Source organism: Phaseolus vulgaris, chromosome 4 (genome assembly GCF_000499845.2).
Source record: "Phaseolus vulgaris cultivar G19833 chromosome 4, P. vulgaris v2.0, whole genome shotgun sequence".
Taxonomy (NCBI): Eukaryota; Viridiplantae; Streptophyta; class Magnoliopsida; order Fabales; family Fabaceae; genus Phaseolus; species Phaseolus vulgaris.
This window is the reverse complement of record NC_023756.2, coordinates 9,807,754-9,834,161: the sequence shown is the minus strand read 5'-3', so window position 1 is coordinate 9,834,161 and position 26,408 is coordinate 9,807,754. Positions and strand designations below refer to the sequence as shown.

Below are 26,408 nucleotides of genomic sequence, written 5' to 3'. Positions count from 1 at the left end.
TAACATAGTTGTTCCACTAAATATTCTAATGTCATGCCTAAAAGCAAGTACTTCATTCATCATACGACCTTTAATCACTCTTAAGATCTTTTTCACGAAGATCCACATGTAACCAATAATGCTCTTACCTTGATGTTATCTTACCAACTCCCAAGTCTCATGTTTTTTGCAACAACTACATCTCTTTATGCATGATCAAAATCCAATTGTCATCCTCAACATAAACAATTGCCTCATGAAATGTAGTTGGTTTAGATGACTCAACCTCCTTCATCACAACTAGTGCATAGGCAAGGGTACCATCAAATTCATATCTCTTAGGCTAACATCTTTGTCTTTGAAATCTTGAAATAAATATTTTATTATCTCGAATTCATTTTGCATTGCCATTAGACGGTTAGGTGACTTGTCTTTAGATACCACATGTAGATCAAATGATTCCTTCAAAGAGAACTCCACATGTTCTTGCACTCCCTCCAAAATTATAGCCACATCTACCAATTCCTTATTGGATTTACACCTCATAACATAGAATACATAAAAAAAAAAAACATCTTTACTGATAATACCCTTTCCTAAGAACGTTACCAAGCTCTAAAACCTTTCATTCCTACTCCATAGCTAACAAACACCCCTTTCCTAGACTTGGGCTCAAACTTACCATCATCTACATGATAGTAAGAAGGCCATCCAAATACATTAAACATTGAGTAATCCACCGACTTTCCTTACCATACCTCAACTTGAGTCTTGAGCTCTACGGTAGTAGATGGAAAATAATTCACCTGAAAATACATTGTGCTCAGAAATTCATCTTAATAGCATTTGTTCAAATCTGAGTGAGACAATATACTTTGTCCTCCCTAACAAGGTTATGTACATCATTTTCGTGACTCCATTTTTGTGTGGAATATGAAAATAGTTAAATATCTCAAAATGCCTTTATCTTTATGGAAGTCATTGAAATCCTTGTAGTAGAATTCCAAATTTATGTGTTCGTCCTTCGATGTTTAACCATTTTTGGATTCATTTAATCATTAGAAGCGTCAAATACTTAAAATTATTAAAGGCCTCTAATTTAATCCTTATTATGAATACTTATATGAACCTTGATAAATTTTTTATGGAACTTTTAATGGCTGCTAGAAATTCACAATTACATAGTCATACGTGCCTTCGTCTTGTGCAACATGTAGGAAAACTTTGTTTATACTACTTCTTAAATATACAATGTCACAAAAATGGTAAAGTCTCCAACTTTTAGTTTCCAAACAATCTCTATTTCGACAAGATATGCATCCCTCTGTTAGACATGTGTCATAAACACATATGTTAGATTAAGTGCTTACCACTAGGCCAAAAATTATAGATAGTTAGGATACAACCCTTTTTACTTAATAGTGTATTTGTCCAAGTATTACAATTCAATTGTGACTTGGCTCATCTGGCTTATGTTACAAGACAACTGACGAACCTTGCAACAATCTCCTACTCAACAATTGTTCAATCAATAATCAAACTTTTTGCAACCATAGGATAATTGATGCAACCTGTAAACATTTTTCCCTCAACAATTGGCCTACTTGGAATCAAACTTGTAACCTCAACTTGAATACTAATTTTTGTACCTAATGCTTACCACTAGGATAAATACTATAGATAATAGTCAAAGCACAACTCTTTCTATATAATAGCCTAGTGACACAAATATCATGATTCAATTTTGACTTGGTCCACCTAATATATGTCATGATACAATTGATGCACTCTAAAATAGCATATGTCAAACTACACTAGTAGTTGAAACATAAAACAACATTGGGAGATATTTAGTTTTAAAGGTGACCACAAATAATCCTCAAAGCAAATGTAAATTCCCTTCCTTAGGTCCTTGCACTCCTAAAACACTACTCCTTCCTTTGATTTGCATGACTCTACCCTTCACACCACATCAAAATCCCTTCATATCCGAAACACTAATGATATAAGATTATTTTTTTAGCTCTAGATCATATATGACTTTGGTCAATGTACAAACTATGACATCATGAATCTTTATTCGTAAAGAGCCTATACTAATCACCTTGTAAGAAGCATAATATTTTTTTGTCAAATTGTTTCCATTGTCAACTCATCAAACATGCACAACAAGTCTATCTTAGGAGACATATCAAAGGAACACGCAAAATTTAGCTCTCACTTATCATATGAATGTTCTCGTGAGATAACTATCAACACCAAATCATCATTAGGCGACTTCACCTTCTAAACTATAGTTGCTAACTGATCTTGTTTCCCTAATCTTCGACAATCCTTCTTCCAACATCCAAACTACTTAGAATATCAACACATCCAAACTTCTGATAACTTTTAGACAATTTTATGAATTCAAAAACAAATTTGTTTCCTATATAGATAAGGCATATTGGCCATTGTGTCTTGATCTAATACAATTTCTTACGTTGATTGTCTCAAGTCTTCATAAAGAGCATACGTTCTTATGGATATATTATGTTGACTATAAGATTGTATCTTGCTTAGTTTTAACATTCATTGATAAAATTATTAAGTTAGTAGATTTCAACAATATGATAAGTTAGTAGAAATTTCCACAATCATGGACTAAATGTATGAAGTTAAATATTTAATTTAATGTTTAAATCTTTCCTTTAAAATATATCATATTATTGTTTTAATTATTATATATTGTGTTTCAATTTTATATTACTTTTGTATTTTTAGGGCCTAATGGCATAATATGATAATATATAATAACATCACTTAATTATGGGACAATTGATAATATTATTATTTAATGATATGATACACAAAATATACATCATACATTTTTTTAATATACCATTACAACTTTTTCTAATACAGAGTATTGAAATAGAAAAAGGAAATATCATAAAATAGAGAGAGCAACTAAGAAAAATTAAAGAAGATAGAAAAAGGAAATGCCATAAAGGTGGACAGAAAAAAAAATTGAAGAGACAAAAAAATGGAAAGTGTTATATTTAAGAAGATTAAAATAGTTTTTAATTAAAATTTTACTCAATTTTTAAAAGGAAAAACAATTAAGTATTATTTAGTTCATATACATAATGTATAATAATTTTTAAAAAGAAAGAAATGTGAAAACATTTAGTTAGGAATATTGTGTTAGTAAAATATCTTAGGCAAATATTTTTCTGATAATTGTTTTTTATCAGAAAGGAATGAATTAAATTAAGTGTGACATTTGAAGAACATGCCAAACCATGTGCACAAAGTAAGTGAGTTATTTTTAAACTGTGCTTTCCAATTATAGAAAAGTAAAAAGTGTATAGTGTAAAACCTGTTGCCAGAACTGGATCGAGTAACAACACATGACGACTTGCAATGTCTTTTGGTAGCTTCTCATACATTAACTGCATCATATTGTGTTAAGAAAAAAATGAATATCATTAGATGTATAAGAATTTTATATGTTATAATGTGTCTATAAAAGGACAATTGATGTTATGGCCCAAGAGGAGGTAGTAGAAAATCATGATGAAGCACAAATGAGCAACCCAATAGCAAGGAGCAAGTCCAAAACACATAACACCAAGCCTAAATATTTTGATGACTATGCATGCATTGTTAAAGGAAAAATAAAGTAATGGTTGAGAATCTCAATTAGAAAAGAGGAAAATATAATATTTTCTGTAGTTGTTAGGGTCTCTCAAAGGTTTGTTTTTTTTTTAGACATGTCCTTTTGGAATGTTTACTCTATTTTGCTATATGTATGAGAACCTTTAATAAAATTAATAGTAGAGAATTATTAAATCCTTTTATTATCTTTGGAGGAAGTCTAACCTGCAATATAAGCATTGAATTTTGGTGCTCTCGTTGAGAGACGAACTCAAGGAGGCACCATGCATGTGTCAAAAAGTGATTAAAAAATAGATTCCATTATGCAATTATTAGAAAGCAAGAAAACCTTCGAGGAAGCAATGATTACTTGCATAACCAATTTGGAAACCCAAATGGCACTTCAAATTGGAGCCCGAGAGATCGCAACTAACGATTCCACCTTTTAATCTTTTACTCAAACCTCTCTGAAACTGGATATGCCCTATTTTGATGGATCTGGACCATTAGCATGGATTTTCAAAATCAAGTAGTTCTTTGACTACCACCGAACTCCAGAGGACCAAAGGCTTCAATTGGCTTCTTTTTGCATGGAAAGAGCAACCCTCGCTTGGTTCCAGTGGATGCATGACAACAACCTAATCTCAATTTGGCAAAATTTCTTGCATGCCTTAGGGTTCGTTTCGCGCCGTAATATTATGAAGACCCAAAAGAAGTCATGTACAAACCCTACCAAACCTCAATCGTTTAAGAATACCAAAGTCAGTTGAATCGTTAGCAAATCACATCATGGGACTGCCTCTTCCCTTTTTCTTTGGTTGCTTTATTTCAAGTTTTAAGTCGGAAATTCGAAAAGAGGTGCAGGCCTTTCAAACGATATCGTTATCCCAAGCCGTAAGCTTAGCAAAATTACAAGAAGAAAAGTTTGTAGAAGCTTCAACCACAAATCGTTTTGTTTGTCTTTCTTCCTCCATTGCTAAAATCCCAACGTTTGTTAATACTTTTTGTCCCAACAAAAATTATGGACTCTTCTTCTCAAAAACGCAAATCGAACCTTAATCTGCTTGCCATCAAATGATTGTCCATTGCCATGCTTCAAAGCCGCCGTGAAAAAAACTTGTGCTACTATTGTGATGAATTTTATCGGCTTGGTCACAAATACAAGCGAGAGTTTATGCTGTTGATATTGGAACCCAATGACTCTAAAATGAATGGGATTGATTTGAACAACCTACTTCATATAGAGGACCCGATTCCTAATGAACCCGGTTCGACCGACCTGTCGGATATAAACTCGACCCAAAGTATGCATGGATTGATGGGCCAATTAATGTTAGAATTGTAGGCTTTAAACAAGAGGGGGAGTGAATTGTTTATAAAAGATTTTCACAAATATTGAAGGTAAATTGATAGCCAATGAGAAATTAATGAAATAAAAATCAGTTCAACCAATTTCAAAACTGTTTTTAGTGTAATTTTAGAAAATCAACCAGTTGTTTTTACGAAACAATCGGTTGTTTATATCAGCAGTTTTAAAATCAAGCAAAAACAGATTTAAAGAGTGAAGGGATAGAATGATTCACACATGAAATTTATATTGGTTCACTCATAACCAAGAGCTACATCCAGTCATCAGCTCACCACTGAGTATTCATTATGAAATCAAAAACATGGACTACACAAACCACACCAAAGTGGCAATCTTAAACCATTCAAGAATCCACACCACCTTTGGAAAATACACCACAGTTTTCAGAACAACCTCTAAAACTGCACAACACCAATTCATACCGAATTACAATAGTCAAGAAAGAAAGGAATGGAGTACACTCAAAGATTAAAGTACAATCAATACAGCATAGTCCTATTCCACTCTTAAGAATGATCCAAAGCTTTTTGATATCTTGGAAAACTAATTTGAATAATCTCACTTAGTTGAATTGTGACCAGGAGCGTAAAAGAACTTATTTAAACTCCAATCAGTTGGTTAAAGGATTTAGTATAGCAGCCAAAATCTGTTTAAATCATTTATAGCAAATTAAAGCCACTTAACAGAATTCTGTTAAGGTTTTCAGAAAAAATAATCGATTGAAAATACGAAACAACCAATTGAATTGGTTTAACAACAAAGTCAAACAAATTCAAGCTTTTCCAAATTCTTTTCAAAATACTCTAAGTGTAAAACAATCGTTTGAATCGAAATTTCAACAGGTTAATTTTCCACTTTCTTTAGAAAACATTTTATTTTTCAAAAGAACTTGAATCAAGCAACCTTGGATCATAACTATAAGTGGATTAACAAATTCAAACCACACAAAACACACACACACACAACAAGCAGCAGAGTCTTCAAGCAATCAACTTGGATTTGGAGACATCAAAGCCCATGTTCAACAATTAATTCCTCGGACCCTCAAGGTTTTGGGCCTTGTCAATGGTTCTTCAGTTGCGATCCCAGTGGACAGTGGGAGAATCCACAATTTCATCCAAGATCGCATAACCAAACTCTTAGGCCTTCAAGTTTCCCCAACTCAAAATTTTCATGTCCTAATAGAAAATGGAAATGAGCTCTCATGTTCATCTATTTGCAAGCGGGTAGCATTACAATTGAGCCTTAACACATTTCCTGTTGATTTGTATACATTGCCATTAAGTGGGGTCAAGATCGTACTAGGGATACAATGGTTGGCAATGTTGGGGTAGGTGTTAACCTACTATGAACAATTGACAATGTTTAGAGGGGAAATTAGTTGAACTCAAGGGACAAAACTGGACAATACCTCAAGAAGCCATTATACATCAAATCAATAGGATGATTGCTACCGATGGTATAACAAAATATTTTAGGTTAGAATTGCTTCCTTCCATAGAAGAGCTCCATAAACCTTTGTCTAGACCATAAATTGAGGAAATACTGAGTAGATACCCCCAATTATTTGAGGAACCACAGGGCCTTCCTCCTATTTGTGTGACTGATCATCACATTCCCCTCTTGGAAGGGTCGAATCTAGTGAATTTCAGACCCTACAAATATCCATATTTTTAGAAACATGAGATGGAACTTCAGATCAAAGAAATTATGGCTGAGGGAATTATTCAACGAAGTAACAATGCTTTCTCATCTCCAGTGCTGCTAGTACGAAAGAAAGATGGATCGTGGCGGTTTTATGTTGATTATATAGCTCTCAATGTGATTACTATAAAAAATCAATTTTCCATTCCATCAATTGAAGAATTAATTGACGAACGCACGAAACCAATAAATATGATTTTTTTTCAGTTAACAATTGTATCAGTTTAGTTGTTTATAATTTTTTTATACCATGACAACAATTAAATTTATTTTTCAAGTTAATAATATTAAATTCAAAATTAAGCCTTCGAGTAAATTATTCAAAATTTCCGTTGTTGGATCAATTCTAGTAAATATTGTAATTTTTTTTGTAGTAGTATGCAAAATATTATAAAAAGTTTTGAATAGAGAAATACTTTATAATAAACATATTATAAGAATTAATTGACGAACTCCATGGGACACAATGGTTTTTGAAGTTGGATTTACGCTTCAGGTACCACCATATTTAGATTGGACACAAGTGACACTCGAAAAACTTCTTTTTACACACATGAAGGTCAATATGAATTTTTGGTGACGCCCTTGAGTTGTGTAATGAGACTACTTCATTTCAGTCAATTATGAATATATTGTTTCAACCCTATTTGCGTAAGTTTGTTATAGTCTTCTTTGATGACATATTAGTGTATAGTAAGTCATTAGAAGACCATATCTCTCATTTGGATATTGTTTTCAATGCCTTATGATTAATCAATTTTTTCTCAAGAGGAATAAGTGTTTGTTTTCTTAGGAATCAATAGATTATTTGGGCCATATAATATCCAGGGGTGGCGTTGGCTCAAATCTTGAGAAAAATCGTGCAATGATTGCTTGGCCAACACCTACCACCATTAAACAATTGTGCGGATGTTTAGGGTTGACAGGTTTTTATCGAAAGTTTGTTCAACACTAAGCTTTTATTGTTGCTTCTCTCACTAACCTGCTAAAGGAAGACTCATTTACTTGGTCTGAAGAAGCACAACGATCATTTCATCAGCTAAAGGATGCTTTGACCAATACTTCCGTGTTAATGTTGCCTAACTTCCAAGAGAATTTCATAATAGAAATAGTGCATTGAGGCAAGGGATGGGAGCAATTTTGATGTAGAATAAACATCCAATTTTTTATTTCAGTAAGTTTTTTTCCCAAAGCTTCTTTCAACTTCTACATATGTCAGAAGTTGAATACAATCACCACAACTGTCAGAAAATGGCGTACTTACCTTTTGGGCAGAAAATTCATCATTCATATAGATCAACATAGTCTTCAGAAATTGATGACGCAAGTGGTACAAATGCCTGAACAACAGTACTACTTTTCCAAATTGCTTGGGTACACTTATGAAATTGTGTATAAATTAGGAGCAACTAACAGAGTAGTTGATGCCTTAGGCAATATAGATGGGAGTTCATCACAAATGATGGGGTTAACTGGGCCACAAAGTTTCGAAGATACAAGAGACTTATAATGCAGATCCAGGACTCAAACAGTTTTACCAACAAGTGCTTTATTGCTCCGAAGAACATCTATTTAAAATTTGTTAAAGGAATACTCCTTTATCATGACAAGATTTACATTAATTTCCAATCCCCTTTTAAGCAAGTCCTTTTGGAGGAATTTCATGCCACACCAATGGTTGGTCATGCTGAAATACATAGAAGTTATGGGCGATTGAGTGACCATTTCTTTTGGAAAGGAATGAAAAAAAGGCGTGGCTGAATTTGTTAATGGTTATGTCGTATTTTAGCAAATCAAGTCACCTACACAACTACCCTATGGGTTATTACAACCAATTTCTCCTTCCACTGTAGTTTGGGAAGATATATCTCTTGACTTTGTCACAGGGCTCCCTTCTTACCAAAATTATTCTATGATTTTAGTTGTTGTTGAAATATTTTCAAAGGAAGCTCATTTTGGCATGTTTCCAACAAACTTTTCAACTATTAAGGTTGTTGAATAATTTGCTTCCATGGTGTGCAAGTTATATGGCATGCCTAAAAGTATAATTTCTGACAGGGACCTTATCTTTTTGAGTAATTTCTAGAATGAACTTTTCCAAATGAGTGGCACAAAATTGAGAATGTCCCTAGCTTATCATCTGCAATGCGATGGGCAAACAGAGGCAATTAACAAAATGTTGGAGAAGTATTTGAGAGCTTTGGTGCATGCTGAAATGAAGTTGTATGAAAAATATTTAAATTGGGCAGAGTGGCACTACAACTCAACAAAGCATTCCTCCACTAGGGTTAGCCCTTATGAGATCGTTTATAATCAACTACCACCTTCGTTGCCCCAATAGTAACTAGTAGCAATGAGGTTGTGAATGTAGATTTTACAAAGCAACAGGAGTTACTTGATAAGATATGTTCCAAATTGCTCAAAGCACAATTTGCCATGAAGTATTATGCTGATAAGAAAAGACTACCTTACCTCTTCAAAGTGGGTGATCAAGTGCTAGTCAAGTTGCGACCATACTGGTAGGTGACTGCAGGAAACTCTCAATTCTTAAAGTTGGCCCAACTTTATGGTCTTTTTCGCATTATCTAACAAATTTGGGAAGTGACATTTGAATTGGAATTGCCTCCAGGAGTTCAAATTCATTCACTTTTTAATGTTTCAAAGCTTAAATTATTCCATAATCAAGACGAGACACCTAAATTGGAACTACCATCGACAACTTTAAATAATCAACCTAAGTTGCAATCCCTTGTTGTACTTGATTGGCGAACTTCTATAGATTATGATGCAATAAAAGGATTAGTTCAGTGGCAAGGTTTGTACCCTGAAGACACCACTTGGGAGAACCTTGATACATTGCTTAAAGACTACCCAACATTGCACCTTGAGGACAATGTGTTTACTGAAGAGGAATGGAATATTATGGTCCAAGAGGAGGTAGCAGAAGATCATGATGAAGCATAAAATGAACAACCCCATAGCAAGGAGCAAGCTCAAAAGACATAGCTCCAAACCTAAATATTTTGATGACTATGACTGTACTATTAAAGACAAAATGAAGTAAGATTGAGTATCTCAATTAGGACAGAGGGCAAAATAAAATTTCCTCAAGTTGTTAGCATCTCTCATAGATTTATTTCTCTATTGAGAGATGTCCTTTTGGAATGTTTATTCTATTTTGCTATATGTATGAGAACCTTCATTAAAATAATAACAGAAAATTATTCAGTCTTTTTATTATCTTTGGAGGAAGTCTAACCTACAATATAAACATTGCAATTTCTCAATCTAAAATTTTATAGAATCTCATGAAATTATCCAAATTTTATAGTATCTCACTAAAATTTTCCTATGTTTCTTAAAAAGAACAAGTATAAATACATAGAATGTAACATTTGATCAGTGAAATTTTTCATGAAGATATAAAATACAATTTAACTCTTTTTCTTGATGTTTTATATTTGTCACATTTTAAATTTGTGTTAGATTATAAAAGAACACCCCAAGCTAAAACAAATGTACGTGAAAAAAATGTACTATTTCCCCTCCACTAACCTGTCGACCATTTGTGCCATGTCCATGAATAAGGATTTTACCAATCTTGATTCCTTTACAGCATGCTCTTAATGCATTTTCCATGCTTTCTCCACTAATGTTAAAGTAGTAGGAAAGAGTAATTCAATAAAAAAATGGTTAATAAATAAATTTAATATTATTTAAACACCTAAATTAAAAAAAAATGTAGAATAAAAATTTATCATAAGGTAACACGACAAAAGTATTTACAAAAATTAAGGAATAGAATTGTTTTATATTTTCGAAGGTTAGACTGAATGAATTTTCAATGGTCTAATATTTAAAGTAAAAAAAAGTACTAAATGGTTATTTTCATTTATACAACTAACATTATCAATTTTGAAGGTACAAATAGGCCTTTATGGTTTGACCTTTTGCTTTTTAGTGCAAGAATTACTTCATAAGAGCAAGTTTCTAAACTCAAATTCATGAAGTATTTTTTGGCAATATATATGTACATAGAATTAACTAAATTATTTATGCAAAATCTTTTATTTCAAATGGTGATAAAAAAAACACTTAAAATTATGTACCTTCTAATTACTGAAACTCCACACAACCTACTACAGAAAACAACACCAGAATATACAGATCCTGCAGCAATAGGACAAACTATAGCACTTCAACCTTTTTTGTTGATGATATTAGCCAGTATTATATTATAATAAACGACTTGAAAAAATATATAAACAGTTTTAATACGTGAAAAATAATTTTTTTTTCCAAGAACAAAAGGTTTTCTAATGACTTCAGAATGTGAGGGAGTGCACAAATATAAATTCATAAAAGAATCATCACTCTATCAAATTAATGTTATCTTCAAAGTAATTCTAAAGGTAGACCCTTACTGTGATATAATATAAGAATAATTAACATAATATATATATATATATGTATGTATATATTTGATGTGGAATAGTTGATTTACTAAAATAGCTTGTGAATAAAGAAAATGATTCAAGATTACAATACGTAAAATATTGAATCAATATCTTTAAACATGCATGCGTATATTATTTAAATATAGTTGAAATAGGATAATTCTCATTCAATGCTTACAAATAAATAAGAGATTATTCTTACTCCAAAGAGTTGTTTGATATTCTCTACAAATACTTTACCTGTTGGTGTTATCACCTGCTTTTCAGAAAAAGGAAGGTGACCCAATCCATGCTCGACAACCTACAAATTTCAAGCAATACTATAATTCTTAAAATTTGTGATAGGTTAGATAGGTTAAATATATATTTTTTTCTATATAATTTTATATAAAACTGTTTATTGTTTTTAGTTCAAATTTTAGATTTTTTATATAAAATTGTTTATTGTTTTTTTTTCAAATTTTAGATCTTTTAGATATTTATAATAAATAAACTATTGAAATGAGTTATTCTCAGTGTTAGATTTTTTATGTGACAAACAGATTTTCAGTGTGGATTAGGATGTTAAAATATTTCATGTTAACTTATTGTTAACGTGAATGTTATAATATTATAATTCATGCTAAAAAAAATCGTTTGTTACGTACAAAAACACAAATAAAAATTTATTTTAATAGTTTTCTTATTACAAATATTCAAAAAGTTTAAAATTTAGATTAAGAATAAAATTTAATTTTGCATTATAGTTAAAAACAAAAAAAAAATGCATTTAATCATTTATAATAGCAGTGGAATTTGCACATAGTTGTTACCAATCTAATTAGACGATCTGAGTAGAAGGCAAAATCATGCTTTGATGCCTTAACATCACGGATAAGAGTATGCATTCCCTTTATCTAATTAAAAAAAATATAGATGTAATAATTTAGATTCATCATTGTAATCTTAAAAAATATATACATTACAATTTATATAAGATATTGTTAGTGGTATTCTAGAGGTGACATTAGTATTTAGCAACTATAAAAATACTACAAATTTAAATTTGAATTACTCCCTCCATTTTGATTATTATTTTCTTACTTGCTCCACCATATTAATAGATATTTATAGATAAAAAAAAAATAACTTTTAGAATGTTATAATATTATAAATATAAAGAATAAGTGTGAACATCACTAAAAATTATCATAGGACAACATATATAATACCATTAATCACTTATAATATTATATATAGAGAGAGTTAGGAGTATAATAATTTACCTGAAATGTTGAAAATATAATAAAAATATTGGGATGTATTTTGCACAAATCATGTTGGCCAAGCTTCATACGTATGTTCTGTACTATTAAGTCAATGGCAACATCATTATCCCCACCACTTGGAATAATAATATCAGCATATTTTTTTGTTGGCAGTACAAAATCTTCAAAACTAGGCTTTACAAATCTGGAATACTGAAACATAATTTTCTTAATTAATAAAAGAAATCATTTCCAAATAACTTTAAGTAAGTTATATGCTTAAAAGAAAAAGCTAAAGATTCAACGAAATCAATATTGTATACAACCATTTGATGTATAAAATCACTTAGTCTCATAGGAAAAGAAATAAGTGTAAATATCTTCATTTTAGTTTGTTCACTCTCATATATAGCCTTATTTTTACTTTGGTATATTTGATTGGTTTACTTAAAAGAAGGTAAGGAATAAAGGCATTTTTATATATCACTAATAAAAATTATTAAATAAAAATAAATTTTAAAATAAAAAATAATTAGTCACTATATTAATTAAATTAGATATTATTGTAGAAACTAAAAAATTTATTGATATTTAGAATAATTTTTATTATTAATAAAATTTATAAACTAGTTCTACTTAACTAGTTACAAAGTTTTAACTATTAATTACTTAAATTCTAAAGTTGTTAATTAAAATATTGGTAACTAATTAAATATCAACTTAAAAACTAGTTTATAAATTTATTATATAAATTATTTTAGATATCAATAACTATTTAGTGTCTAAAATAGTATCTAATTTAATTACTGACTAATTATTTTTTATATTTAAAATTAATATCATTTAATGATTTTCTATAGGGGATTAATATTCTAAAATGATTGAAAGTGGAATGTCATATAAAATGTAAAGCATAAGAACTTGGTTGCAATTATTAACTTAATTCAAATTGAGCTATGTTCAAAAGATTGATATCATAGTTAAAATGAAGAATGTAACCCAAGATTTTCACTTAACCATATAGTTCAAAATATGATTATTTCGTTTTAAGAAACATTGTCATTACTCCTTTTTTCCTTCAAAATGTTACAGAAACTTGACACCATGGAGAGAATTCAAACAAATATTGACGAAAAGAAGGACTAAGGAGTAAGTTTACGAACTTGTTCTAGCACATTCTCAACATTCCTTCCATGATCAATAGCAAGACGTTTCATCCTTCGTGAAAGACGCACATCAGAATCTGCATTGCTTAAACAATAGTATTATTTTCAATCATATATTTGTATTAATAGTCCTTTGAAAAATCCAAGAAATCATGAAATAGAAAGAAAATGGCAGAGATTTGAAATACATACACAATAATTTCATGTTATAAATAAATTTATTAAGAATTAAACTTTAAGTTTAATTCAACTTTATAAAATTGGTTTACAAGGTTATGGGTGGTTCCAGAGCGACTTACCTGATAAGCCCAACAAATTCTTGTTAAGATAAACTCTAAATGACTCTGATACAATAAGTAAGTTTTAAGTTAAACTCAACCTTATAAAACAGCTTTTAAAGTAAGATTTGAATCCACTTATATACTATGAAATGTTCTTATCACCTGTTGATATGAGATCTTCAACAAAATTTGACTAAATTGTATCTGTATGTTTACATATTTTGAAACATCTTTTGTGTAAAGTTTGTGATGTTACATCTTTTCTAATTTCTACATTTTATAATCCAAAAAGGTTAATTTGTGATGTTATCTTTTTGCAATTCTAGTTGTGTAATGCTTCGGAGTCGGTCTTATTAGGGATGGAGAATATTTGGATTGCGATGGTTAGTGAGATTTAGAGTCACGGGAATAAGATTATTTTTAAAGGCGGAGTTCTAATTTATTGCGAGATTTTCTCTTTGGCTCAATTGAAGGTTTGGTCTTGGATATCTACTAAATATTCTGCTACTTGTTTATCTTTTTTTTTACTGGTGTATTGATCCTTTAGTTTGTCTTTTTCTCTTTAATTGGTGTTGGTGTTTGTTTTATGACAATGATAGTTTTTCAGCATTTGTGGGAGGCGTTTTGAAGTTAGGTTATGATGGTTTTCATCAGGTTATCTTTGTCTACGTAAAAGGGTTGGATCATCTCATAAGTAATTCTCTTGTATATATTGTTTTATTGCTGATAAAAAAAAATTCAAAAAGGATGGAACAATACAAAATAGATTTTCCAATCCTGAGCATGTTTGATGTTGTCAAATGATAATTGTATATGTATGGATTAATTAGAGGAATTAGAAATAAGTAACCTTCATCAACAAAGATCTTCATGTTCAAATTATTACGGACACCTTGGTCATGAAGGACTAATATTCCTTCTAAAATTATGATATCTCCAGCATGAACCTAAGTGACCAAGAAAAAGAAATTTTAAGTGAGTGCATCCATCATGAATCTCTCCTAAAATTTCTTTATATTTCTTATTTCCAAAGTTCTTATTAACAATATACCTGACGTGCAGATTCAATTCTCTTATGGTTTTTGAAATCATAATTTGGTATATCAACAGGTTGTCCACATTTTAATTTCTCCATTGTTGAAAGCAAAAGCTTCGTATCAAAGGCATCTGAAAATTCAAGAAATGCCAATTATTCTCATACTGCTTTATATCTTCAAATCAATTCCACATCAAATTTTAAAATTCATGTGCTAAACAAAATTGGGTTAACATGAATGAATAACTATGCACAAACTTGTATTTATGTATCCATGTAAAACTTCCAAAAATTGGTTTTGTATACAGGTTGGAATACTTCTAAAGTATCTTTTTAATTCATCTTAATTCTTTGTTAATAAAAAAAAACTATGTACAAACTTGTGTTTATGTATCCATCTAGATAGTAATAGATGAAGTTTGTTCATAGATAAGAAAATAAAAAATTAAAAACTAGATGTAGTTCATTTAATTAAAAGAGAAAATGTTGATCATATCTTTGAAGATATTTATTTTATTTTTATTTTTTGTTATGCAGAAATTATAACCTATATAGATTACATCCCTTAATACTTCATATTTATTTATATTTTGTCGATTGCTGATAAAAATAACTCACCAGGATGATCAAAATTATACTCATTAACCTTTTGCAGTGTCTGATCACTCAATGTGTGATAAAAGGAGTCCTATAACACAAGAAAATGAAATATATAAGCTAAAATTAACTCTTAGCACACGAAACTTTATTATTTATATTATTTAGACAAATCAATACCATTGTCATTAAAATTGGGAAGAAGAAAAATATTGAAAACTATTCATTGAACAAAATACAAGACACAGAAAAACATTTTCACAATGAAGAAAATTATGTACTTGACTAATGAGGACAACACGTTGATCACGAAGTTGGGTGTTTATCATATTACACACAGTTGTTTTTCCAGATGCAGTTCCACCAGCAACACCTAGATTTTTTTCACGAGAAAAGAGAAAAAATGAGTGAAATTTGAAAAGGGAAGAACCCTAAATATGATTTATTACCAATGAAAAAAGGTTGCTTAGGGGTTGGTGGAGCTTTGTCCTCAATATTGAGATTCATTGGCATTTCACCCTCTTTTGAAAAATCATTCTTCTCCATTATTTCAAACTATAGATGAATCTATGACCCTAGTATTATTCACTTAACACATTAATTTATACTTGAGATCCAAAGCCCCAACACCTATGGTAAAAGAACATTCCCACCTTTTATCTCTGCTTATGTTGTGGAGAGTTTGTTACTCACATATGTTTTACTTAAATATAATTAACTAATTTTTTTTATAAATATTTTTTTTCCAAAAAAATTAAATTAAATGATTATTATTAATGGTTTTACTCATAAGTAGAGACATAGAGAGAAGGAGCTTGATCAGTAATTGAGTGGCCCTTAAGTTTAAATGTTATCATTCCCAAATTATACTACAAATATAACAAATAATTAATATAAAAATTTAGTTTTATGATATTTCTTCTAAATTCTAGAAAAGTTATAATTTAAAATTATATTTATACAAGTGTTGGAGAAGAAATAAAATTATATTAATGTAATCTTTATCAAATGTTTCACCATCAATAACTTTATATAAAAATTAAATTTTATCGAGTAATGCTTTAGATTGTAATTTCATATATTTTCGTTATGAAATTTTGCTAAAATTGAACAATTATAATAAAATAAAAATTAAATATGATTCATATTTTACTATATTTTGAAAAGTATAGTTGATTTTGGTTTATATAAACTATGTATCAATTTGTTTTATATTAATATAGTTTTTTAATATATGATCTATATGAAATCATTTTTTAATCTAATGGTTAATTTTTGAAAGAAAAAAAAATACGATATAGTAAAAAAATATTGAACAGTGTAATATTTGATAAAATTTACATCACTACAACAAAATAATTAAATAGAAACTAATGTTTGAGACAAAAAATAATTAGTCACTAAATTGACTAAATTAGATACTACACTACAAGAAAATCATGAAATAGAAATCATTTTTTAGAGAGCAAAATAATTAGTTCCAATAGTAACTAAATTAGAGACCATTTTAGAAACTAAAAAAATTTTGGTTTCTAAACTAGTTTCTATGATTGTTGAATAGTTTCTAAATTGGTATCTAATTAGCAACCAAGGTTTTTGCTAACAAATTTAGAAACTAATTAATTGGTAGTTAAAACCTTAGTTGCTAAATAGATACCAATTTAGAAATTATTTAACAATAATAGAAACTAATTTAGAAACCAATTTTTTTTAGTTTTTAAAATGGTCTCTAATTTAGTTACTATTGCAACTAATTAGTTTGGTATCTAAAAAATGGTTTCTATTTCATGATTTTCTTGTAGTGCTATTTTAGAGAGTAAAAAATAATAGTAACTTCTATTATTAATAAATAGTTTCTAAATTAGTATTTAATTAACTAGTAAAGTTTTGGTTATCAATATGGTATCTAAATTGATAAGTAAAACCTTATTAGGTAATTAGATACCAATTTAGAAACTATTTATTAATAATAGAAATTATTTTAGATACAAATAATTCTTTTAGTCTCTAAAACTAGTATATAATTTAGACAATATATTGACTAATTATTTTTTATCTTTAAAATTGGTTTCTATTTAATGATTTTTTTTAGTGTATAAATGTAATTTGATTTATTTCCCATGAGTAACAAAAGGCAGCTAAAATAACAATCTTAACTCCACCTCGGACTATTCTTTCAACTTGAAATATTATCTATTCTCTCTTACTAAATAATGTTGTGACATAGAAACATAATATAAAAACACAAGGCTGAGCAGATATAAAAAAAAATATCAATCATATACATACCAGCCTTCATTTTTATCTTTTCTCCCTTAATCAAATCATTGCATGCCCATAAATGCTATAAACCCATATATATATATATATATATATATATATATATATATATTAATTGAATCGTTCCATACATATGTTGACTCTTATCACTTGAGTGACTTCACATTATTGTCCAACTAACACTTCAGTATCCACTTCTTATTACTTGAGTGTAATCGAAACAGTTGATCAACCAAACCCTTAAGGAGAGAGAGTTGGTGCAATCTCTTTCTCGCACTCAAGCAGTCATGTGTAGCCTAAAGGACCTCTAGAACAGATAAAACTGATACAACTTCTCTCTTGCTCAAACCTTAAGTTATGACTAGAGCAAAGAGCTTTATCGCTTTAGTGATATTTTTGCTCAAATAATAATGCTCTACACATGCATTTTATTTCATCACTTAAGTTTCTCTTAAGCAATCAACTCGACACTCAAATGGTGTATATGTAAAATACTAGAAAGCATTATAATCCACATATCATATTTATCATCAAAACAAATAAATTATAATTCATATAGCAAGTCTTAAACATTATAATAAACTTATTTTCACTCAAAATTCAGTATATATTAACTCAAGTAGATTATGACCAATCAACACTCCAAATAAGCCAAAAATAACACAAAAGAGATGAATATCATCACCTAAAAATGCATTACGCTAAATTCATAGAAATACAAATCTAACTTTATAATAATTAAATTCCAATATATATAAAGCATAAACAATCCACAATTTTAGGTTAGTTTCTGTACTGGACAGAGCGTTCAAGACTCAGTGCTCGATGGTTGGATTTCGGTACATGGCATAGGCAGGTCAAGTCGGTTGTTGGTCCAGTAAAATGGGCCATGTGGTTGGGCCCAGTTTGGTTAGTAAACCCGTCTTGGCGTAATTGAAATAACCTTTTATACGTTAATTTAAGGCTACTAGTAAAGGGTATTTTTGAACCTAGGGGTACGTTTAGTACATGTGGTGTCTAGGTCAAGTAAATGTTTCTTTAAACCCAAGTATGTGTGTTTTAGGCACATAGTTGTTAGGTTGCATGTATGACAAAAGATAACGTTGCACCATGAGTTGGGTGTCCACGTAAGTAGAATGGACCCTTGATGTTGGTACATGAGTTGGTGCCCTGATGGTTATTCTGTTATTATTTATACACTCCCTGAAGAAAAGATTTTGTTCTGTTGCAGCATCGTGAGAGTGTTCCCTTGAACAAAATATTTTCCTATTGAGTATGCTTTCAGTTGAAATTAGATTCTCGTGATAGAAAGTTGTTACAAGAGGTAAGCTATAAAAGGGGCTTGAGACGCTAGGTTAAGGGACGTTGTTTCTAAGACTGAAACTTACTACTTCTTAAATTATTATAAGCCTTGTACTGACTTGATTGTCGGAGTGCAATCAATAGGTAGGGCCCCCTCTGTTTCAACGAAGCTACGTTCCAGAACTACAAGAGAGACGATAGGTTCCTGAAGAGACAGACGGAGCTAGAGCCTGTAACCAGAGTCAACAGGCGAGCAAGTCAATCGGCAAGAACAATTTTTCTCACCAAAAGATAACTTTTTGCTTAAGAAATCTTTAAGATCAAAACCTTGAACTCCCCAAATGCAAAAAGTTCTTAGAATCTTCCAATTATCTTTCCAAAGCATCAATCTATAAAATCAACACCTTAACTTATTTTGTTCAAAACATTTAAGATCACTTATTAAATATTTCACATAATACCTAGTTATTGAATTTTCCTACAATCCAACCCATTAGGGATCTTCACATGTAAGGTTTAGCTCCTTGCACACTCATTCCAAAAAATATATAACATAAACCTTTTTTAGTTTTTCACCCCTTCATATATTTACCCACATGATTTAGGAAATCAGTAAAGTTGGCACATGACATCTCTCAATATCTTTAACTAAATACTTACATTATACTTCTTCCAAGTGATAAGTGTCATATTTTAGAAATATTTCATATTAAAAGATAGACACTTGTGGATATTTAGTGATAAAATAACTATAATTTAACCCCTAATTTATGAATATAAACCTTTTTACATATTTTGTAATTATAATATGAATAAGAACGATTTATTCCCAAATTTGTATTAATTTCGGGATGTTGGGGGAAAATGGAGATGAAAGGGCTAAAGGATAATAGAAAAGATGAAAAGGGAAAACTAGAACACTCAAACTCGCCCAAAAACATGCCTAAGCTAGATCACTCCAAAGGAACTCCCCCAAGCAAGCCCAATCACGCCTAGGCGAGATCACTCTAGAGAAGTTGGGCTTTTTCTCGTCTAGCTCACCCAAACGAGCCCAATCACGCCTCGTTGAGAAGTCACTTAGCCCAAGTCCAACAAGGTTAAATATGAGGTGTGAGGCATAATCCTAGACATCATTGGGAGAATAGAAGGAGATAGAAAACCCTAGAGGAGGCAACCATCAAGGAAAAACATCCTGAATCTTCTTTTCTTGCTATCCATGCTTGTAAACATGAGTGGCTAATTCTACCCTTAAGGATTTGGAGTAATCTGTTCAAACTCTTATGTATTGAGGTGATATTTAAACATAATATTCTTTTATTGATTGATAATTGGTATTTTCATTTTGTTTTTAAAGCTTGTTTTATCATTATTTTGATCCTTAGAGATTTGACTGAAAATTACTCTAAGCATTTGACCTAAATGATAATGCTTAACATATTTGAATGCTAGGAATAAATTTGAAATGTTAATTTCTATCTAACATGTGTTCGCAACGATAAGGAGTTTTTATAAATATGCGAGGAAACAATATTTAGGAGACTATCTAAATAATTTTATATGCGAGGAATCAATATCAATGAATTTTATACGGGCATCAATATCAATCAATGATAGAATATTATTATGCTTTTCAAAATATAAAAGAGTGAGAAGGATAACCTCAATCCCAATTTTCCCAATTGAATCAACAACTCTTTGTTTTTCTTTATTTACATTTTTGCTATTATACACAACAAACTTCCAACAAACCCATGATATTTTACGGAGGTTTTGAAACTCATGGTATTTTATAAAGGTTCTTAAACCCATAGTATTTAACGATGGTTTTGAAAAAAAATTCCTAGGGTTTAAAAAAACCTGGACAACACATTCCCCATAGATGGTTTAGCGGGAGAACCTACAACCTTGGATAAATGACTTAATGGAGGTTTTAACCTTTGATATTGTAAAAATAAACCCCTGTTGAAACCACTTTTTCTTGTAGTGTTATTTATTCACAACTGATTGATGTTTATTTTTTTTATATTCACACTTGCTTTGAATTCATATGCACTCTATTTTTACTTCTTTGTAATTCATACTACACATGTTAATTAAATTTAGAAACACATTCTCACCTCCTATAAATTAATTCAAGTTCAATTGAACTAATTATCTTTATTTATAGAAATTAATAATTAATACATTTTTAGTAAATATTTCAAATGTATAATTTACAAATAATTCATTTTTAAACTTAACAAGTAAGTAACAACGTGGCATTAAATTTCCCGTGCATTGCACGAATTAAAACACTAGTAAAGAATATTCGTGAGGCTTAATTATATGTTGTAGGGAAAGTTTCCATTGTTTGTCACCAAGACAATTTATATCAAAGTCAAATCTACATCAAAGATATCTTGGGATACGATTTAAAGTTGCATAGTCTGCCAACCATTCTGACACAAGTATATGATGAAGACCTAAGAGAGAGGGCGCCTACTGACCAGGCCCAACCTTTGAGGAGGAAGAATAGGAGCATGATCCAAGACCTAGAGTCAGGGCAAGATTCTCCAGCCATGACCTCAACACCTACAATACCTCAGAGGATCACCAAGAGCAGAGCATAGACTTTGGGTGTTGAGCATTAATTGGTTTCACTATTTGTAATTTTAGTAGAGTAGGTGTCTTTTAGCACAAATGGGGGGGAGGGGGTGTGCCTAGCTTTTTTAGCTCATGAAGCCTTGTAGGAAAGGAAGCTTAACCTAGCTTCTAGAACATTAGGCTTATGGTGCGGCATTGACCATAGTCAATGACCTAGGCCGCACCACTTTAACTCTTCCCTTTCTACCCTCACTTCTTGTTCTCTAATGCTCCTTCACTTATAAATAGGAGGCCTCACCCTTTGTATTTCTCATGTTGAATTGAATAGGAAAGTTACTCTGCACAAATATTGTGTGAGCTTGAGTAAGTGTTATCTCCTCTCCCTTGGTCTTATCTTGATTAGAATGAAGCTCTCAAGTAGCGGCCTAACACTTATCTTGGTGGTTACCACCCACCTAGTGGTGTGATCACCACTCCCTTTTCCATAAGTTTCCTTCTTCCATTCGCCTTCATGTTTCCTTTCCCTTCATGTTAATTGTATTTGTATTTTCCTTGATTTTTCTCTCGATTTTCTTATGATTAATTAAGTATTGCATTCATTTTCACCATATATTGTCTTTTATCTTTGTCTTTGTGAAATGCACATTCACACCTACTTAACCACTTGGTTAAGTTAGTGTTCAGTGGGAATTTTCCTTCTTCACTCTTAAATTTCTAAAATCTCAATCCTAAAGTAAAGTGTCAACTTAAATGAAAACTCCTAAAAATCAACTCCCATCATGTGGTATCAGAGCTTTGGTTTTTTAGCTTATCTTGTTTAGAGTTGATTGACACTTTACTTTTCTTTCATTTTTAATTTCTTATCTTTACAATCTTTACATTCATGTACCTTTAAATTCTTGTCTTTACATTCTTGCAATTAAATTTTTAGCCTTTTATTTTCATTTCATTCGTCCATTTTATTTTTCCATAGCTTTGTTTCGCTTTTGGATTGTTATTTTGTGTCTTATTGTGCTCTTACCTTCTGCTTTGAGTCATATGTTCATTAGTGTTCTAGGAGTCCTTACTTTCGTTCTATTTACTTTGCTTTTAATTTTGAAAGTTTAAGAAGTAATTAGAAACTTGTTTTAGTAAAAGTAGATTTAAGTTCCAAACAAAAGATTTCATGTGATCAATTATTTTGAATCCCAATTTTTTTTTTAAAATTGGAGTTATTGGAAAATATGCATGATCAAAACTATGGACATTTCATTTCCATAATTAAAAAACTAGTGTAAAAAAAAGAGCAGTGGAAGCGCAAATTTGTGGTATCAATTCTTAAACAAAAACATTTTCAAAAATTTTGGTTCAACTTGATTAGCAAATTGATTTTAACCATTGTGGAACATTTATACTTTTGCTTTAACAATTTTTAAAGAAAAGTTTCATTAAAGTTTAGTAAGTATCTTTGTGTCCTTTTTGTGTGCCTTTTCTTGATTGTCTTCCTTCAAGTTTTGTCATAATCTCTTTCCCAAAATTGGTTTAGCTTTTCTTGTTTGTCTTTTATTTTCTTTTCCTTAAGTTTTGTGGTGGTTTCCATTAATATCAATTGCTTAAGGCTTTGACATTTTTCATTTGAAAGTTCTCAACCTCAAGAAAGACCTTTGTGAAGTGGAGAAAAAAAATTATTTGAGTGCTTTGAGTGTTCTCTCCACAAGTGGCGCAAATTTGAGAGTGTTTTTTTTTTTTACTAACTTCTATTTCACTAATTGTTTGTTCACTTGTGAACTATGGCTCATCCTTCTTCAAGAGAATCTTCTAAACCCCAATCTCCCCAAAAAGCATTCCTTATGGGTGAGTTGGCGATGGCCAAAAGGTCCTTATAGCACAAAAGGATGAAGAAATGAGACAAATGGAGGAGAGGTTCCAAAGACTTGAATCGACCCATGACAGAGTCCCAAGAGGAAGAAGATGGAAACAAAGACGTGACTCAAGGAGCTATCACCAATATGCCAACCAAGAAGAAAAGGAAGAATGGAGAATGAACAACTTTGAAGAACGACCCCAACATGTTTCTAAATTGTCTTTGCCTTGTGTAAAAATTCCTAGTTTTAGTTGGAGGCTAAAGTTGAACAAATTTTTAATGTACATGAGGTCCAAGAAGACCAAAAAGTCAAGTTAGCCTCCTTAGAATTTGTAGACTATGTCATGCAGTGGTGGCATAAGATTGTAATGGACATTTGACTTAACAAGAGGCCAACCGTGGTCTCTTGTGAGGATTTAAAGTTATGCATATGCGCTAGATTTGTTTCTCCACACTATAAGAAAGAGCTCTTGTTGAAGCTCCAACAGCTTCAACAAGGAACACAAAGTGTGGATGATTATTTTAAAGAACTTGAAACAACCTTAACTAAAATTGACATGCATGAAAGTGAGGAGTCTAAAATGACTAGATTTGTAAGTGGATTGAGAAGGGAAATCCAAGATGTGGTATAACTTTATGAGTACTCATCTTTAGAAAAATTGGTTCACCTTGCCATCAAGGTTGAATCACAACTTTCAAAGAAAACCCATATAAAAAAATTTCATAATGATGGCTACTACCAATCATCTTGGAAAAATAAGTCTTCTTCTAAAACTTTTCCCTCGAATTTTGGAAAAGAGTTCACTTACAACCCTAGGGTTTCTAAACCCTCCACTACAACACCTAAGTCCCCCTACCAAAACCTCAAGTAGAAAGATTTTTAAATGTTTAGGTTTTGGTCACATTGCATCTAGCTGTCCTTCAAAAAGAAACATGATAGTAAAAGAAGGGGTTGTCATGAGTGACTATAGCTCCCAAAGGTCTAGGTCTTCTAACCATTCTATATCCCCAAGTGAGGAAGATAGTGAGAGTCCATGTGAAGGAGACTTATTAGTAGTGAGGCGCATGCTAGGCCAAGTTTTAAAACCTTTAAAAGGAATTATTGAAAATTCATTGACAGATCACCTGTTGCATAAGCCATCGTTTGATTATCAAGTATCAAATGATACTTAAATTTAAAAGAATTTTAGAAACACAATTAACCCTCCCTTATTGTATTTTTCCTTCTTTTTTTTCTACAAAAGTCACAATCAGTTTTTCATGCTTTTTTGTTCTAAACAACTCATAAAAATATAGTTTATCTCAAATGGGTGACCAGTGTAACCAACTTTTCAGGATGAATGTTTGGCCTGGTGGCTCTTAAAAGAAATAAGGTCTTGATCATATATGAATACACAAATGTATCCAAAAAGAGCTAGAATTACCATGCTAATTATTTGCATAAGGAACACGAGCACTCAAAGAAATTTAATTCACCTGGATAGGCGGTTGGAATTCAACCTTTTAGATTATAAGTATCAATCTTTAAGACATAAAATCACTAATAAAAGTGGGTGAATGATTGGCAAGAAAAACTTTACGGTACTACAAAATAACCATTTAACATTTGTTTTGAGGACCTTCCATACGTTCTAGAATTGATGTTAAATATGGTGTAATTAAAATTATGATCGTTCAATATTGGTTTAGTAATTGATGTTGAAAGCTATTTGCAACATCAAATTGGCAAATTCTCCCTGCACCATACCATTTTTGACCTACACCCAACAACACTATATGAAATGTTTTGTGTGCCCTTAATGAACTATGTGAAATATCTATTGTATCCTTAATTAAATAAAAGCTAGGTTTCCACTATAGTAATGCATTCCCTACACCATTCGCACGTTTAACATTTACCTTACCTCATTTGTAGTAAATGCCTCACTACACTCATGTGCCCTATGTTCATTATCTAACGCGTTATAAGTTATTGACTACTCCAGATCAACATTATCTAATCCATCCCACACATCAATCTCCCTTAAAATTCTCATGTATGATTCCACTGTATCCATTGTCAATGCTAAAAAAAACACATATTAGTTACCTTCCGGATATTAATATCCATAAGAGCTTCATCAAAACATTTTGGATATGGTAATCCAGACTCAAAAAACACTTCCAGATATGAATATCTGGAACTCAAAAACCACTTTCGAATATGGATATCTAGAACTCATACCTCACTTTCGAACATGTGCATTTGGAGCCTTAAATTGGAAATAAAAATTACCTTCCAGATTTTTATATCCGGAGGTCATGACATTGCCTCTCGGATTCATGCATTCGTAAGCATATATTCAGACTTCCAGATATCGTCATTCGGGAACATCTCAGCTAAAAAGTGACGAAAACGAACGTGCAATCTGGTTTCTTACCTCAGAACAATGTGCACCGCAAACTGAAACCTTCCCTCCACCACCACAGCAACAAATGCACCAACACTAGCTCCTCTACAGCTAAACAAACACCAAGCTCCTCTACATCTTTTTTCAAAACAAATGAGACAAGGGCAAAGTTGGGTTTGAAAAGTTATGTTGGGTGCATATAAAAAATGATATGGTGCAGGGAGAAATTGCTCGTCAAATTTTAGTGGAACTGATTAATGGGATCAGAGACCCAACAAATAAGCCCAAAAAATAAAAGAATGTGATCAACAGATAAGAGTATTACACCAATTAGAAGCAAAAAAACAAAGAAAAACTCAAAGGGATTTACACTTTTGTATACTCAAATGAGTCACCCAACACACCTTTTTAAAGGGACACAAAATAGTTACAAAAGGATGAATGTTTATTTATTTATTTTGTCTTGATTAGTAGAAGAAACTTGAATTTAATTTTACTTTATATGAATTAAAGGTCAAACAAAAAAAAATCATCA

The 26,408-nt window shown here is 30.9% G+C and overlaps 1 protein-coding gene across 1 annotated transcript in view; it reads right to left on the bottom strand.

The window, feature by feature from the left end:
- The window catches only part of LOC137836424 (uridine kinase-like protein 5), a 30,223-nt gene extending 14,187 nt beyond the window's left edge, over window positions 1–16,036 (bottom strand). Inside the window, exons 1-12 of the mRNA XM_068645143.1 lie at window positions 15,925–16,036; window positions 15,757–15,848; window positions 15,497–15,566; window positions 14,894–15,009; window positions 14,693–14,789; window positions 13,559–13,638; window positions 12,414–12,608; window positions 11,961–12,044; window positions 11,389–11,449; window positions 10,801–10,861; window positions 10,247–10,340; window positions 3,341–3,413 (exon numbers count right to left, since the gene is read on the bottom strand). Coding sequence (XP_068501244.1) covers window positions 3,341–3,413; window positions 10,247–10,340; window positions 10,801–10,861; window positions 11,389–11,449; window positions 11,961–12,044; window positions 12,414–12,608; window positions 13,559–13,638; window positions 14,693–14,789; window positions 14,894–15,009; window positions 15,497–15,566; window positions 15,757–15,848; window positions 15,925–16,021 — 1,120 coding nt within the window. The 5' untranslated portion in view covers window positions 16,022–16,036. The remainder of the gene's footprint in view (window positions 1–3,340; window positions 3,414–10,246; window positions 10,341–10,800; window positions 10,862–11,388; window positions 11,450–11,960; window positions 12,045–12,413; window positions 12,609–13,558; window positions 13,639–14,692; window positions 14,790–14,893; window positions 15,010–15,496; window positions 15,567–15,756; window positions 15,849–15,924) is intronic.
- Window positions 16,037–26,408: the final 10,372 nt, after the last annotated feature.